Raw genomic sequence first — 13,448 nt, 5'->3', positions numbered from 1 at the left:
TCGGCCTCTTAGGCGACGGACGGAGGGTCCTGGTCTGACGCCCATAATGGTCAAACTAGTGGGCCGCGACCGAGATCTGGTTTAAACCCGGGGTTCTCTGGACGAGCGAATTCTTCTCTGTCCCGTGAAGGCCCCATCTTTCAAATGAATGAAAGATTACACCCTAAGCACGAGGAAAAGTGGGTCTGGAGCTTCGTTATCGGAAGATCTATGCTCAAGTCGGCTGCAGCCCGTATGGGAATTGTGCAGACTCCGCTGTATGTCTGTTAAATCACTGTTGAAAACTGTGTTGACATTTCTTTTTCTCTTCTCTCTTAGGATGAGGAGGGATTCAGGCGGCGGCCTGTCTGAAGTCTGGCTTATTATGTTGTTGTGTACAGTTCAGGTGATAGCTGCTTAGCTTGCGTGCTAGTGTGTGGCCTACCTGTTAGCCAGTCAGCTGTTAGCTGCGGCGCTAGCCCATTGCGTTCACTAGGCTAGGAAACGTTAGCTTGTTGCTATTAGTCGGGAGTGGCTGTTAGCTTAATGCTACGCTGTTGAACGTTACTGTGAGAATAACACAGTAAAACACTCTGACTACGACGTCATCTTTGACAGAGGATGTTAGTCGACCCTACACCGGGTGCCCTGCCAGTGAGGACTTCGTCAACATGGAGAACGGCGGCTGGGTGGCGCGTCGGGCATTTGCCCTCGTCACCAACGCAGGAGACGCCGGGTTCGACTTAGGCTGTCCCCGTTAACCAGTGTTCACAGTCCTCTCGGCCTGCGCTCAGGGTGGAGGTAGGAGACCTGCCGGACTTAACACTTCTTCTTTCCTTCCCTTCTAAATGTTTTGTAATAACGATGTTTTTCCATAACGTGTGTTGCTGCAATACATTGAGGATACGACGCGTGTTGTGTGTGAATTGTCTTGTCACTGGTATAGCTTCTCTCTACCTAGAAAATCTGCGTTGTTTTTTACGTGAGTAAAAATGAACTGGTTTAGTTGTGATGAGAACATGTGTGTTCATGTAACGTTAGTAACGTGGTTGAACTCACAACTAAGTGGGTTGTTTACCCTGCGAAGCTATGCTTAGTGACATGTGATTGAGGAATAAATCCTTCTCTCAGCCTGTGATGACAATGAACAGCGTGTTCACATATTAACAGGGGTACCTGTTCAACCTGGTCGTATCAAGGGTAAGGTAGGGAGGGGTGACCCCCCCGGTTTTCCCTGGGGCTTTCCCCCCCCTCCTCTCAAACATGTTTTGTTTACAATATATTGTGTCACTATGTTTGTGGGGATACGATGTAACCCTCAGCTTAAATTGCTGGGGTTGTGCTTCTGCTTGAGAAAACGATTTTTTCCTAGGGAAAATGTTGTTTGGTCGCTGTCATATGTGCTTAGCAAGGCCTGTGGCCAATACATAATCCAGGACTTATGTCTCTCTCGTTATGAAAAACGGCGTTCCCTGTAGTAAGAGTGTACTTTTGCCTTTTTTGTTGTGATGAAGGGTTGTGTGTCATTAAGATCCACGACTGGGTTAGGTTTTGGCCCACAGAAGCACATGTGTAAGTCTGGTACCGGGGCTCTTAAAGGGGCCCTCTCTGTTCTGTGTTTTTTCCTTAATAAAAATCAGATAGCAGGTTCGCACATGAGCTATGTGAAGCTGTTAAACGCTTCATGTAGCATGCTATGACTGATGTCATGGCTCTACTTTGTCATTACATCGTATCAGTGGTGGGGGTCATAAAGGGGTGGACTGGTAAACCTTCCTCCCCCTTTTTCTGTTTGGGGCAGGGGTTAAAACCCCCTGTCCTTCGGGTTTCCTGTCACGTTACTGGTTCGGCACGTTACAGGGTAAGGGGGGGGGGTGGGAGTTTCCTGGTCCCACGCCCTGAAAGATTGGGATTGTGCACCGTGGAAATTCCCCCGCCATAGAGTACATCACTGGGCGCGTTTCTATTGGTAAGACTTCCGTGGGTTATTCAGGCTCCATGTTATGGACCTCTGTTACGGGAAGTTTCAGAGCCTCCTCCTCAGGGAGTTTCAGAGCCTCCTGTGAGTTCAGACCCTCCCTCCCAGTGAGGGGGCCTCCTCAGAGTTTCAGAGCCTCCTCCTCAGATTGTCAAGGTGAGTAGAACTTAAAAATAAGTTCTGCTCTGTTGTATGTTTACAATATGTCTCTCTGGGGGTTCCCCGTCCTCTCCTTTTTGGAGTAGGTGGACAAGGTATTGTTTAGGGTTTCCCTGACTCCTCGCCTTACATGTCTGTTGAGTCATGGGTTTCCCCCCGTCATAGGGGTACGTCGCTCACCGTCCCCTCTTATGAAGTGTGGTTGACGGGGTGGTGTTTCCCTCAGCCGCGTCGCATGGGACCCATGTCCGTATTATTATTTTTTTTTCTGAAAAAATGTAAAATTAAAAAGGCGGCTTCTTGTCGTTCCCCCAGGCGGCTTGGAGGAACAGTATCTGGTGTCTTGTTAGACTATCCATTGATGTGTTTTGGGTCTTGACGTGTACATAGTGCTGGCCCTGGGTGTTTCTGATAGGAATCACGCATGAGGCTTGCGCGCCTTGGTTGCTCATCATTAAAACTGCGTTTTTATGGGGCAACTGGGATGGAGTTTGTCTTTTCCGAGCGCCAGTTTACTAGGTTTGTCTCGACGAATTCTCGTTCATATCTGGGGGATGTTAACGGAATAGATCAAAGCATAGGTAGAGGGGTCTCACGCCCTTGGGGTGGGCCACTGAGCGTGGTACGAACAGGACCGTCTGGGTGGCGCCCTCTATAATGTTTTAGATCGACACACGTACCTACCCCCCCTCCTAGAGTTGGGGATGTCGGCGTGATTAGGGCATGGGACTGGTTCTGGTCACGCTGGTCCAGGTCAGTTAACCCATTGTCCGCCGGGGACGCAGATCTGCTGTTCTGGTACCCTGAGGGACTTGTGCTTTTTTCAGGGGGAAAAATGCCGGGTCGGCCCGGGTGTCACAGGGTTTGATATTATGGAGATGTCGTTCTCCATTCTTTTCGCCCCTCTCTTCTCCCGCTTATGCATGGCTGAGAGGGGGCTGTTGAGGTGGTTTTTATAGTACTCCTCTGGCATCCCTGTGTACGTCCCGGTCCGCCGGGCCCGGTCCGAAGTTGTTTTCGTCGACCCGTAGGCCTGGGATAACCCCTTTTTGAAAACTAGAACACTTGTACTGCGGTATAGCCAGTGTATACCCGCAGGTGTGTTTTGGAGTTTTTTCCTGAGGGGTTATAGGAACAACCACCGCATGTTGAACCAAGAGGGTGGTTCATTCCCTGGAGCGGAGTCAACTCCCAGGTTACCCGTTTGAGTGTGCCCCTGCACGTTCATGACGTCTGCCAATCGTGTCAGCCTTCTCTGCCTCGGCCCCTCTAGAGCATCTGGGATTTTTGGTGGAGGCTTTGACATGGTGCTCAACAATGCCAGCATACGCCCCTTCCACCGGGGTGCTGTTTTCAGTTGACCCCTTTGGCGCCTGTCTCGTCCGCAGTGCTCCAGGCTCGGGTCAAGTGCCTGCTGCCTGGATTGAGGGATCGGCCTCTTCTGGAGGTCGTCTCCCCGGTGCGCTGCCTACTCCCGCTGTAGTGTAGCCTCTTGAGTGCTTCGAGTTACAGCCATGCTGACTGCCTGAGTATGCCAGGGTCAGTGAGCCAGGCGGTGTGCTAGTGGGGGGAAGGGCCTGCTCTTGGATGGGCCCTGTCCGAATACGCTGGCGATGTGGGGGGCGGTGTCACTAGTGACCGCCTGGTGAAGTCTCGATGCTGTGGCGTCATTGGCCTCTCCGGGCCCCCTTTTTCCGGGGGGATCCAGTCCCTTCTGGTTCTGGGTCTTCCTTCGTGCTCCGCTGCTACGGCCTTGCCACGGGGTTGAGTTTTGCTCTTGACCCCGTGATTTTGGGGGCGGTAACGAGTTTTGTTCCTTCCGTTCGTTCCCTGGTGGCATGCGGGTTGTGCGTGTGCGTAGTCGTGGGGTCAAGCCACGGTCTGCTCACCCTGTGCGTTAAGTTGCTCGAGTTCCTCTTCGCACGGTCGGATCCGTCTCCCTCCCGTCCTCCAATAGGGAGGGTATCCCTCCATTAGGGAGGGTCGGGGGGCTCGGTCCTCCCCGGTTCTGATGGTTGTGGGGGGCCTCAGTGGGGTACATTTGTCGGGCGTCAGCTCCCACTCAGCCCCTGTTGTGCAATAGACGCTGAGCGGAAGCTCTACGACATAGAACAGTAGGTTATGAATATAACCATGTTCTATGAGTATAGTGACGCTCAGCGTCTAGACGCCACTGCAGCCCTTGATCTTGCCTTGTGGTGAAAGATTGAGAAGGAGGTGAGTGTGTGGCCACACCCCTGCTTATATAGGTAGCGGGGGGTGTGGCCAGACGGATGTTGGTATGTAAAGGTACATTTTGTGAGTTTTTATTCAGTGCACATGCACTAGAGTGAGATATGTGCAATAGACGCTGAGCGTCACTATACTCATAGAACATGGTTATATTCATAACCTACTGTTAACCCTTTCACTACCACACTACAGCCGGTTAACCTTTTACTATCATACTACAGACGGTTAACCCTTTCACTACCACACTACAGACGGTTAACCCTTTCACTACCACATTACAGAAGGTTAACCCTTTCACTACCACACTACAGAAGGTTAACCATTTCACTACCACACTACAGACGGTTAACCCTTTACTACCACACTACAGACGGTAGATGACTCACCGTGAATGACGTTGATGTGAAGCGAGACGGCCACGTCGGCGGTCCACATGCTGCCCACCTCCACGCCACACCAGTACCAGCCGGTGGCCGCCTCCGCCACGTCCCGCATGGTCACCGTGAACACCTGCTGCACAGGGTCGTCGAAGATGGTCACCTGGGGGTCGCCGGAGGCCGCGGCGCTGGGGGTGTCGGTGCGTGCCAGGCTGCTGCAGACCTCCCGGACCCGGCCCTGGCACCAGTACTTCACGTAGCCGGCGTACTGAGGGTCGTAGTGGCACGGCACGGTGACGGTGCGGCCCTCCAGCACCGCCAGCTCGCTCACCGTGGTCACCCTGCAGACAGAGGCTGGGGAGGGGAGAGAGACGGAGGGGTTACCCTGCAGACAGAGGCTGGGGAGGGGGGAGACGGAGAGGTTACCCTGCAGACAGAGGCTGGGGAGGGGGGAGAGACAGAGAGGTTACCCTGCAGACAGAGGCTGGGGAGGGGGGAGAGACGGAGAGGTTACCCTGCAGACAGAGGCTGGGGAGGGGGGAGAGACGGAGAGGTTACCCTGCAGACAGAGGCGGGGGAGGGGAGAGAGACGGAGGGGTTACCCTGCAGACAGAGGCTGGAGAGGGGGGGAGAGACGGAGAGGTTACCCTGCAGACAGAGGCTGGGGAGGGGGGAGAGACGGAGGGGTTACCCTGCAGACAGAGGCTGGGGAGGGGAGAGAGACGGAGGGGTTACCCTGCAGACAGAGGCTGGGGAGGGGGGGAGAGACGGAGGGGTTACCCTGCAGACAGAGGCTGGGGAGGGGGGGAGAGACGGAGAGGTTACCCTGCAGACAGAGGCTGGGGAGGGGGGGAGAGACGGAGGGGTTACCCTGCAGACAGAGGCTGGGGAGGGGGGAGAGACGGAGAGGTTACCCTGCAGACAGAGGCTGGGGAGGGGGGAGAGAGACGGAGAGGTTACCCTACAGACAGAGGCTGGGGAGGGGAGAGAGACGGAGAGGTTACCCTGCAGACAGAGGCTGGGGAGGGGGGAGAGACGGAGAGGTTACCCTGCAGACAGAGGCTGGGGAGGGGAGAGAGACGGAGGGGTTACCCTGCAGACAGAGGCTGGGGAGGGGGGAGAGACGGAGAGGTTACCCTGCAGACAGAGGCTGGGGAGGGGAGAGAGACGGAGGGGTTACCCTGCAGACAGAGGCTGGGGAGGGGGGAGAGACGGAGAGGTTACCCTGCAGACAGAGGCTGGGGAGGGGGGAGAGACGGAGAGGTTACCCTGCAGACAGAGGCTGGGGAGGGGGGAGAGACGGAGAGGTTACCCTGCAGACAGAGGCTGGGGAGGGGGGAGAGACGGAGAGGTTACCCTGCAGACAGAGGCTGGGGAGGGGGGAGAGACGGAGAGGTTACCCTGCAGACAGAGGCTGGGGAGGGGGGAGAGAGACGGAGAGGTTACCCTGCAGACAGAGGCTGGGGAGGGGGGAGAGAGACGGAGAGGTTACCCTGCAGACAGAGGATGGGGAGGGGGAGAGAGACGGAGAGGTTACCCTGCAGACAGAGGCTGGGGAGGGGGAAAGAAACGGAGAGGTTACCCTGCAGACAGAGGCTGGGGAGGGGGGAGAGAGACGGAGAGGTTACCCTGCAGACAGAGGCTGGGGAGGGGGGAGAGACGGAGAGGTTACCCTGCAGACAGAGGCTGGGGAGGGGAGAGAGACGGAGAGGTTACCCTGCAGACAGAGGCTGGGGAGGGGGGAGAGAGACGGAGAGGTTACCCTGCAGACAGAGGCTGGGGAGGGGAGAGAGACGGAGGGGTTACCCTGCAGACAGAGGCTGGGGAGGGGGGAGAGACGGAGAGGTTACCCTGCAGACAGAGGCTGGGGAGGGGGGAGAGACGGAGGGGTTACCCTGCAGACAGAGGCTGGGGAGGGGAGAGAGACGGAGAGGTTACCCTGCAGACAGAGGCTGGGGAGGGGGGAGAGACGGAGGGGTTACCCTGCAGACAGAGGCTGGGGAGGGGGGAGAGACGGAGAGGTTACCCTGCAGACAGAGGCTGGGGAGGGGGGAGAGACGGAGAGGTTACCCTGCAGACAGAGGCTGGGGAGGGGAGAGAGACGGAGGGGTTACCCTGCAGACAGAGGGTGGGGAGGGGAGAGAGATGGAGGGGTTACCCTGCAGACAGAGGCTGGGGAGGGGGAGAGACGGAGGGGTTACCCTGCAGACAGAGGCTGGGGAGGGGGGAGAGACGGAGAGGTTACCCTGCAGACAGAGGCTGGGGAGGGGGGAGAGACGGAGAGGTTACCCTGCAGACAGAGGCTGGGGAGGGGGGAGAGACGGAGAGGTTACCCTGCAGACAGAGGCTGGGGAGGGGGGAGAGACGGAGAGGTTACCCTGCAGACAGAGGCTGGGGAGGGGGGAGAGACGGAGGGGTTACCCTGCAGACAGAGGCTGGGGAGGGGGGAGACGGAGAGGTTACCCTGCATACAGAGGCTGGGGAGGGGGGAGAGAGACGGAGAGGTTACCCTGCAGACAGAGGCTGGGGAGGGGGGAGAGACGGAGAGGTTACCCTGCAGACAGAGGCTGGGGAGGGGAGAGAGACGGAGAGGTTACCCTGCAGACAGAGGCTGGGGAGGGGGAGAGACGGAGAGGTTACCCTGCAGACAGAGGCTGGGGAGGGGAGAGAGACGGAGGGGTTACCCTGCAGACAGAGGCTGGGGAGGGGAGAGAGACGGAGGGGTTACCCTGCAGACAGAGGCTGGGGAGGGGAGAGAGACGGAGAGGTTACCCTGCAGACAGAGGCTGGGGAGGGGGGGAGAGACGGAGGGGTTACCCTGCAGAGAGGCTGGGGAGGGGAGAGAGACGGAGAGGTTACCCTGCAGACAGAGGCTGGGGAGGGGGGAGAGAGACGGAGAGGTTACCCTGCAGACAGAGGCTGGGGAGGGGGGAGAGACGGAGGGGTTACCCTGCAGACAGAGGCTGGGGAGGGGGGAGACGGAGAGGTTACCCTGCAGACAGAGGCTGGGGAGCGGGGAGAGAGACGGAGAGGTTACCCTGCAGACAGAGGCTGGGGAGGGGAGAGAGACGGAGAGGTTACCCTGCAGACAGAGGCTGGGGAGGGGGGAGAGACGGAGGGGTTACCCTGCAGACAGAGGCTGGGGAGGGGGGGAGAGACGGAGGGGTTACCCTGCAGACAGAGGCTGGGGAGGGGAGAGAGACGGAGAGGTTACCCTGCAGACAGAGGCTGGGGAGGGGGGGGAGAGACGGAGAGGTTACCCTGCAGACAGAGGCTGGGGAGGGGAGAGAGACGGAGAGGTTACCCTGCAGACAGAGGCTGGGGAGGGGGGGAGAGACGGAGAGGTTACCCTGCAGACAGAGGCTGGGGAGGGGGGAGAGACGGAGAGGTTACCCTGCAGACAGAGGCTGGGGAGGGGGGAGAGACGGAGGGGTTACCCTGCAGACAGAGGCTGGGGAGGGGGGAGAGACGGAGGGGTTACCCTGCAGACAGAGGCTGGGGAGGGGGGAGAGACGGAGAGGTTACCCTGCAGACAGAGGCTGGGGAGGGGGGAGAGAGACGGAGAGGTTACCCTGCAGACAGAGGCTGGGGAGGGGGGAGAGACGGAGAGGTTACCCTGCAGACAGAGGCTGGGGAGGGGGGAGAGACGGAGAGGTTACCCTGCAGACAGAGGCTGGGGAGGGGGGAGAGACGGAGAGGTTACCCTGCAGACAGAGGCTGGAGAGGGGAGAGAGACGGAGAGGTTACCCTGCAGACAGAGGCTGGGGAGGGGGGAGAGACGGAGGGGTTACCCTGCAGACAGAGGCTGGGGAGGGGGGAGAGACGGAGAGGTTACCCTGCAGACAGAGGCTGGGGAGGGGGGAGAGACGGAGAGGTTACCCTGCAGACAGAGGCTGGGGAGGGGGGGAGAGACGGAGGGGTTACCCTGCAGACAGAGGCTGGGGAGGGGGGAGAGACGGAGAGGTTACCCTGCAGACAGAGGCTGGGGAGGGGGGAGAGAGACGGAGAGGTTACCCTGCAGACAGAGGCTGGGGAGGGGGGGAGAGACGGAGAGGTTACCCTGCAGACAGAGGCTGGGAAGCGGGGAGAGAGACGGAGGGGTTACCCTGCAGACAGAGGCTGGGGAGGGGGGAGAGACGGAGGGGTTACCCTGCAGACAGAGGCTGGGGAGGGGGGAGAGACGGAGAGGTTACCCTGCAGACAGAGGCTGGGGAGGGGGGGAGAGACGGAGAGGTTACCCTGCAGACAGAGGCTGGGGAGGGGGGAGAGACGGAGGGGTTACCCTGCAGACAGAGGCTGGGGAGGGGGGAGAGACGGAGGGGAGGGTGGTCTATGGTCACCGTGGTTACAGAGGCTGGGGAGGGGGGAGAGACAGAGGGGAGGGGGGTCTATGGTCACCGTGGTTACAGAGGCTGGGGAGTGGGGAGAGACGGAGGGGAGGGGGGTCTATGGTCAACACAGCAGAGGATGATTAGGGGGTCAGATGATGATTAGGGGGGTCAGAGGATGATTAGGGGGGGTCAGATGATGATTATGGGGGTCAGGGGATGGTTAGGGGGGTCAGATGATGATTAGGGGGGTCAGGGGATGATTAGGGGGTCAGGGGATGATTAGGGGGGTCAGAGGAGGATTAGGGGGGTCAGGGGATGATTAGGGGGGTCGGATGATGATTAGGGGGGTCAGGGGATGATTAGGGGGGTCAGAGGACGATTAGGGGGGTCAGGGGATGATTAGGGGGGTCAGATGATGATTAGGGGGGTCATGGGATGATTAGGGGGGTCAGAGGAGGATTAGGGGGGTCAGGGGATGATTAGGGGGGTCAGGGGATGATTAGGGGGGTCAGAGGAGGATTAGGGGGGTCAGGGGATGATTAGGGGGGTTGGATGATGATTAGGGGGGTCAGGGGATGATTAGGGGGGTCAGAGGAGGATTAGGGGGGTCAGGGGATGATTAGGGGGGTCGGATGATGATTAGGGGGGTCAGGGGATGATTAGGGGGGTCAGAGGAGGATTAGGGGGGTCAGGGGATGATTAGGGGGGGTCTATGGTCAACATAGCATGTTGAACTCTGAACTTCTAGGTTGCTGCTTGTTTGTGAGCCTGCATGTCTTTTGACCACGACTGGGGAATCAAAAACCTGACTGGGCAATCAATAACCTGACTGGGGTATCAATAACCATGACTGGGGTATCAATAACCATGACTGGGGTATCAATAACACGACTGGGGTATCAATAACACGACTGGGATATCAATAACATGACTGGGGTATCAATAACCATGACTGGGGTATCAATAACACGACTGGGGTATCAATAACGACTGGGGTATCAATAACGAACATGACTGGGGTATCAATAACATGACTGGGGTATCAATAACATGACTGGGGTATCAATAACGACTGGGGTATCAATAACCACAACTGGGGTATCAATAACATGACTGGGGTATCAATAACCACAACTGGGGTATCAATAACCACAACTGAGGTATCAATAACATGACTGGGGTATCAATAACATGACTGGGGTATCAATAATGAACATAGGGGTTGAACTTACAGGTCACTTTAGGAAACATAACTGTATGTTTTTGTATAGTATAGTTAGTATAGTATAGTTATAGCATAACTGTATATTGTATAGTATATTGTATAGTAGTGTATAGGACTCATGACCTTCAATTCATAAGCTTAGCATTGTATTGTATTTTATCTTAGTACTTTTTATCGTGTCTATTTTATTATCTATTCTATTTTATTCTATTATTATTTGTATTTTTTGCACAATCGAGGCGGGCATGGCCACCTTCATTTCACTACATGTATGTATGTATGTATGTATGTATGTATGTATGTATGTATGTATGTATGTATGTATGTATGTATGTATGTATGTATGTATGTATGTATGTGACTAATAAATCTCTTGAATCTTGAAACTTGAAGTCAAACCATCTGGGTCGCTGCTTGCTTCATACTCAGAGAAGGGACAGTATGTATCGATTCGAAGGTGGTCTTGGGCAACACACCTCCTACACTTCCTACTTTTGTTTCCCATTAAATTATTTTGGTTATTTTCACTTCCCTCCCCATACTTCTCAACCCAAATTTGGATGATGCCCTCATTGTGTTGATTGTGGAGGGAATTATATGAGAATTTTTGTGAAAACAACAGACCAGTCTTCCTTCTCCCAGTCCAAGTAAGTAAGAGCAGGCAACTGCCCCTCCTCGTCCATCACCCTCAACACAGGGGCCCCCCAGGGCTGTGTTCTGAGCCCCCTCCTCTACTCGCTGTACACACACGACTGTGTGGCACAGCGGAACAACAACACAATCATCAAGTTTGCTGACGACACAGTCGTGGTGGGCCTGATCTCTGCAAACGACGAGAGGGCCTACCTGGAAGAGGTAGAGGACCTGGCGTGATGGTGTCGGGAGAACAGCCTCTCCCTGAACGTCAGCTAAACTAAAGAGATGATTGTGGACTTTAGAATGTCGGGGGCCAGGGACTACAGCCCCCGCAGCATCGACGGGGCACCGGTCGAGAGAGTGATCAGTTTTAAGTACCTCATGGACCACACACATTGACAGTGTAGTGAAGAAGGCACGACAACGCCTCTACTTCCTGAGGCGCCTAGGGAAGTTCAAAGTGAGTCAGAAGATCTTAAAGAACTTCTACTTGTGCAGAATAGAGAGAATCCTGACTGGTAACATCACCTCCTGGTTTGGGAATAGCACCGCACATGACTGCAGCAGACTGCTTCTATCCCCAGGGCCCGGGAGTTCAAAACTTTTAATCCCTATCTGATTGGATCAGATTTGGATTTTGGGTAGTTGAAAACCAAAAAACTGAATTAGGATCACTTTGATATCCGATCAGATCAGGAAATCAAATCCAAGCTTTCATCTGGATCAAATCTTCAAAACGGGTCGTTCAAACCGACAACACAGGATTGGGATTAGTTTGATCCCAAAAAACTGGATTATCTTGATCCCACCAGAGGGGTGGATTTCCAGTGGATTACCAGAGCAAAATGTACTATACAATTTATTAAAATATATGTTTCAATATAAATAAGATGGCAAAGTTTGTTAACTGAAATAATACACCATTTTAGCCTTCATGGCAAATCAATTTTATTTTAAATCTTTTGTCCACATTTGTGGTGGCCTATTTTGTTTTCAACCAAATGTTGATGACATAAATGTTTATGCTCATAAAAGTATCACAACAAATATTGTCAATCACAAATGTAATTTAGATTAAAGAAAAATGTTCTTCAACAAAAAAAAAGTCCATCTGTCGTCACCTTCAGCAAACTGAAAGCTCACTTAGAATTCAGCTCCTCAAAGCACGCCTGGACGATCAGATGCCTTTGAATGAATGTGTTTTTGTTGTTACCCTAGTGGGAGTATTCTTTTTAATGACAATTTCATTATGATTTTATGTCCTTTATGTATTTAACAATATAATTAGACATTATAGATGTCTCTGCAATGTGGTCTCTTGTCTTCCTTGTATTCTTTTTCATATCCACTAGATGGAGATCGGTAGGATTAAAGCACTGATATTCAGGATCTAGTCATCTTGAAAAGTCTGAAACTGGTTCAGGGTGATCCTATCCTGGATTGCTTTGAAATACCGGGACAAAATCTGGCAGAGTTGTCTGATCCTGGATCACAAAAAAGGGGATTTAAAAATCGGATCGGATCAGATAGGGATTAAAAGTTTTGACCTCCTGGGCCCAGGCCATCAGGACGCTCAACGACAATGACATTATGTAACACCATCCATCTACACTAATTGCACACACATCCACATGTACACACTCACTTTAAACAAACACTCACATTACCACTCACTTTAGACACTTTAACACACTTTATATTGATCTATTATTAAAGAGATTTGGACTACGTTCATACCTCATTTGCACATTACCCTACGTTTTTTACCTCTGCATTGTACCTCAGTTACTCATTTTACTCTGTATTGTATATTGTATATAAATTATGTATATTGACTTTACTTACAAGTATTCTGTACTTCTGTATGACAACTAATAAAGAAACTTGAAACTTTGACTTACTTATTTTCTTTTTACTGTATGTAGCACAATCTCAGGGGCTCATACATAAACAAGCATTTCATCATAAAGTATTCTGTATTTTGTTGTGACAAATAATAAACAAACTTGAAGTATCTCCCTGAAAGTAATGTTTACAAACACAGACCCGTCTTCCTTCTCCCAGTCCAAGTAAAGTCATCTTTACAAACACAGACCCGCCTTCCTTCTCCCAGTGCAAGTATCTCAGTGAACTTTGACCCCCTTTCCTCCACGGCAAAAGAGCAACGAGCAAGAAACTCTATAATGAGAACCATATGGTTTCAGCATCATATACCAAAGCATCACACATTCTACAGTGTCTTATATTATACAGTTGGTTGTTGTAGCAACAAAATGTCACATTCCAGGGCAATTCATCAAGAGCTGCCTGTCTTTCTCAATGGCTGTCTGTCCTACAAAGTTGCCGGAAAAAGCCCATTGCAGTACTTTGATGAGCCACTGAATAGCAGTAATTATTATTACCTGGGATCCAGGCTAGTAGGCCCAGGGTGAGGGTTTGGAGCAGCAGCATGTTTCTTCGTCAGTTTGCGGTTTTAAAAAGTCAGCCGCCTGCCTTCTCTCTGAAGACCGACCCCGTTCTGTCCCCACTGC

At 53.4% G+C, this 13,448-nt stretch overlaps 1 protein-coding gene across 1 annotated transcript in view; it reads right to left on the bottom strand.

Moving 5' to 3' along the window:
- Positions 1-13,448, bottom strand: part of pigr (polymeric immunoglobulin receptor) — a 35,029-nt gene extending 21,581 nt beyond the window's left edge. The window contains exons 1-2 of the mRNA XM_084312916.1: positions 13,320-13,448; positions 4,735-5,079 (exon numbers count right to left, since the gene is read on the bottom strand). Of these exons, the coding sequence (XP_084169042.1) occupies positions 4,735-5,079; positions 13,320-13,368 (394 nt within the window). The 5' untranslated portion in view covers positions 13,369-13,448. The remainder of the gene's footprint in view (positions 1-4,734; positions 5,080-13,319) is intronic.

Source organism: Notolepis coatsorum (assembly GCF_963971535.1).
Source record: "Notolepis coatsorum genome assembly, chromosome: 4".
NCBI lineage: Eukaryota > Metazoa > Chordata > Actinopteri > Aulopiformes > Paralepididae > Notolepis > Notolepis coatsorum.
This window is presented reverse-complemented; position numbering and strand designations above follow the sequence as displayed.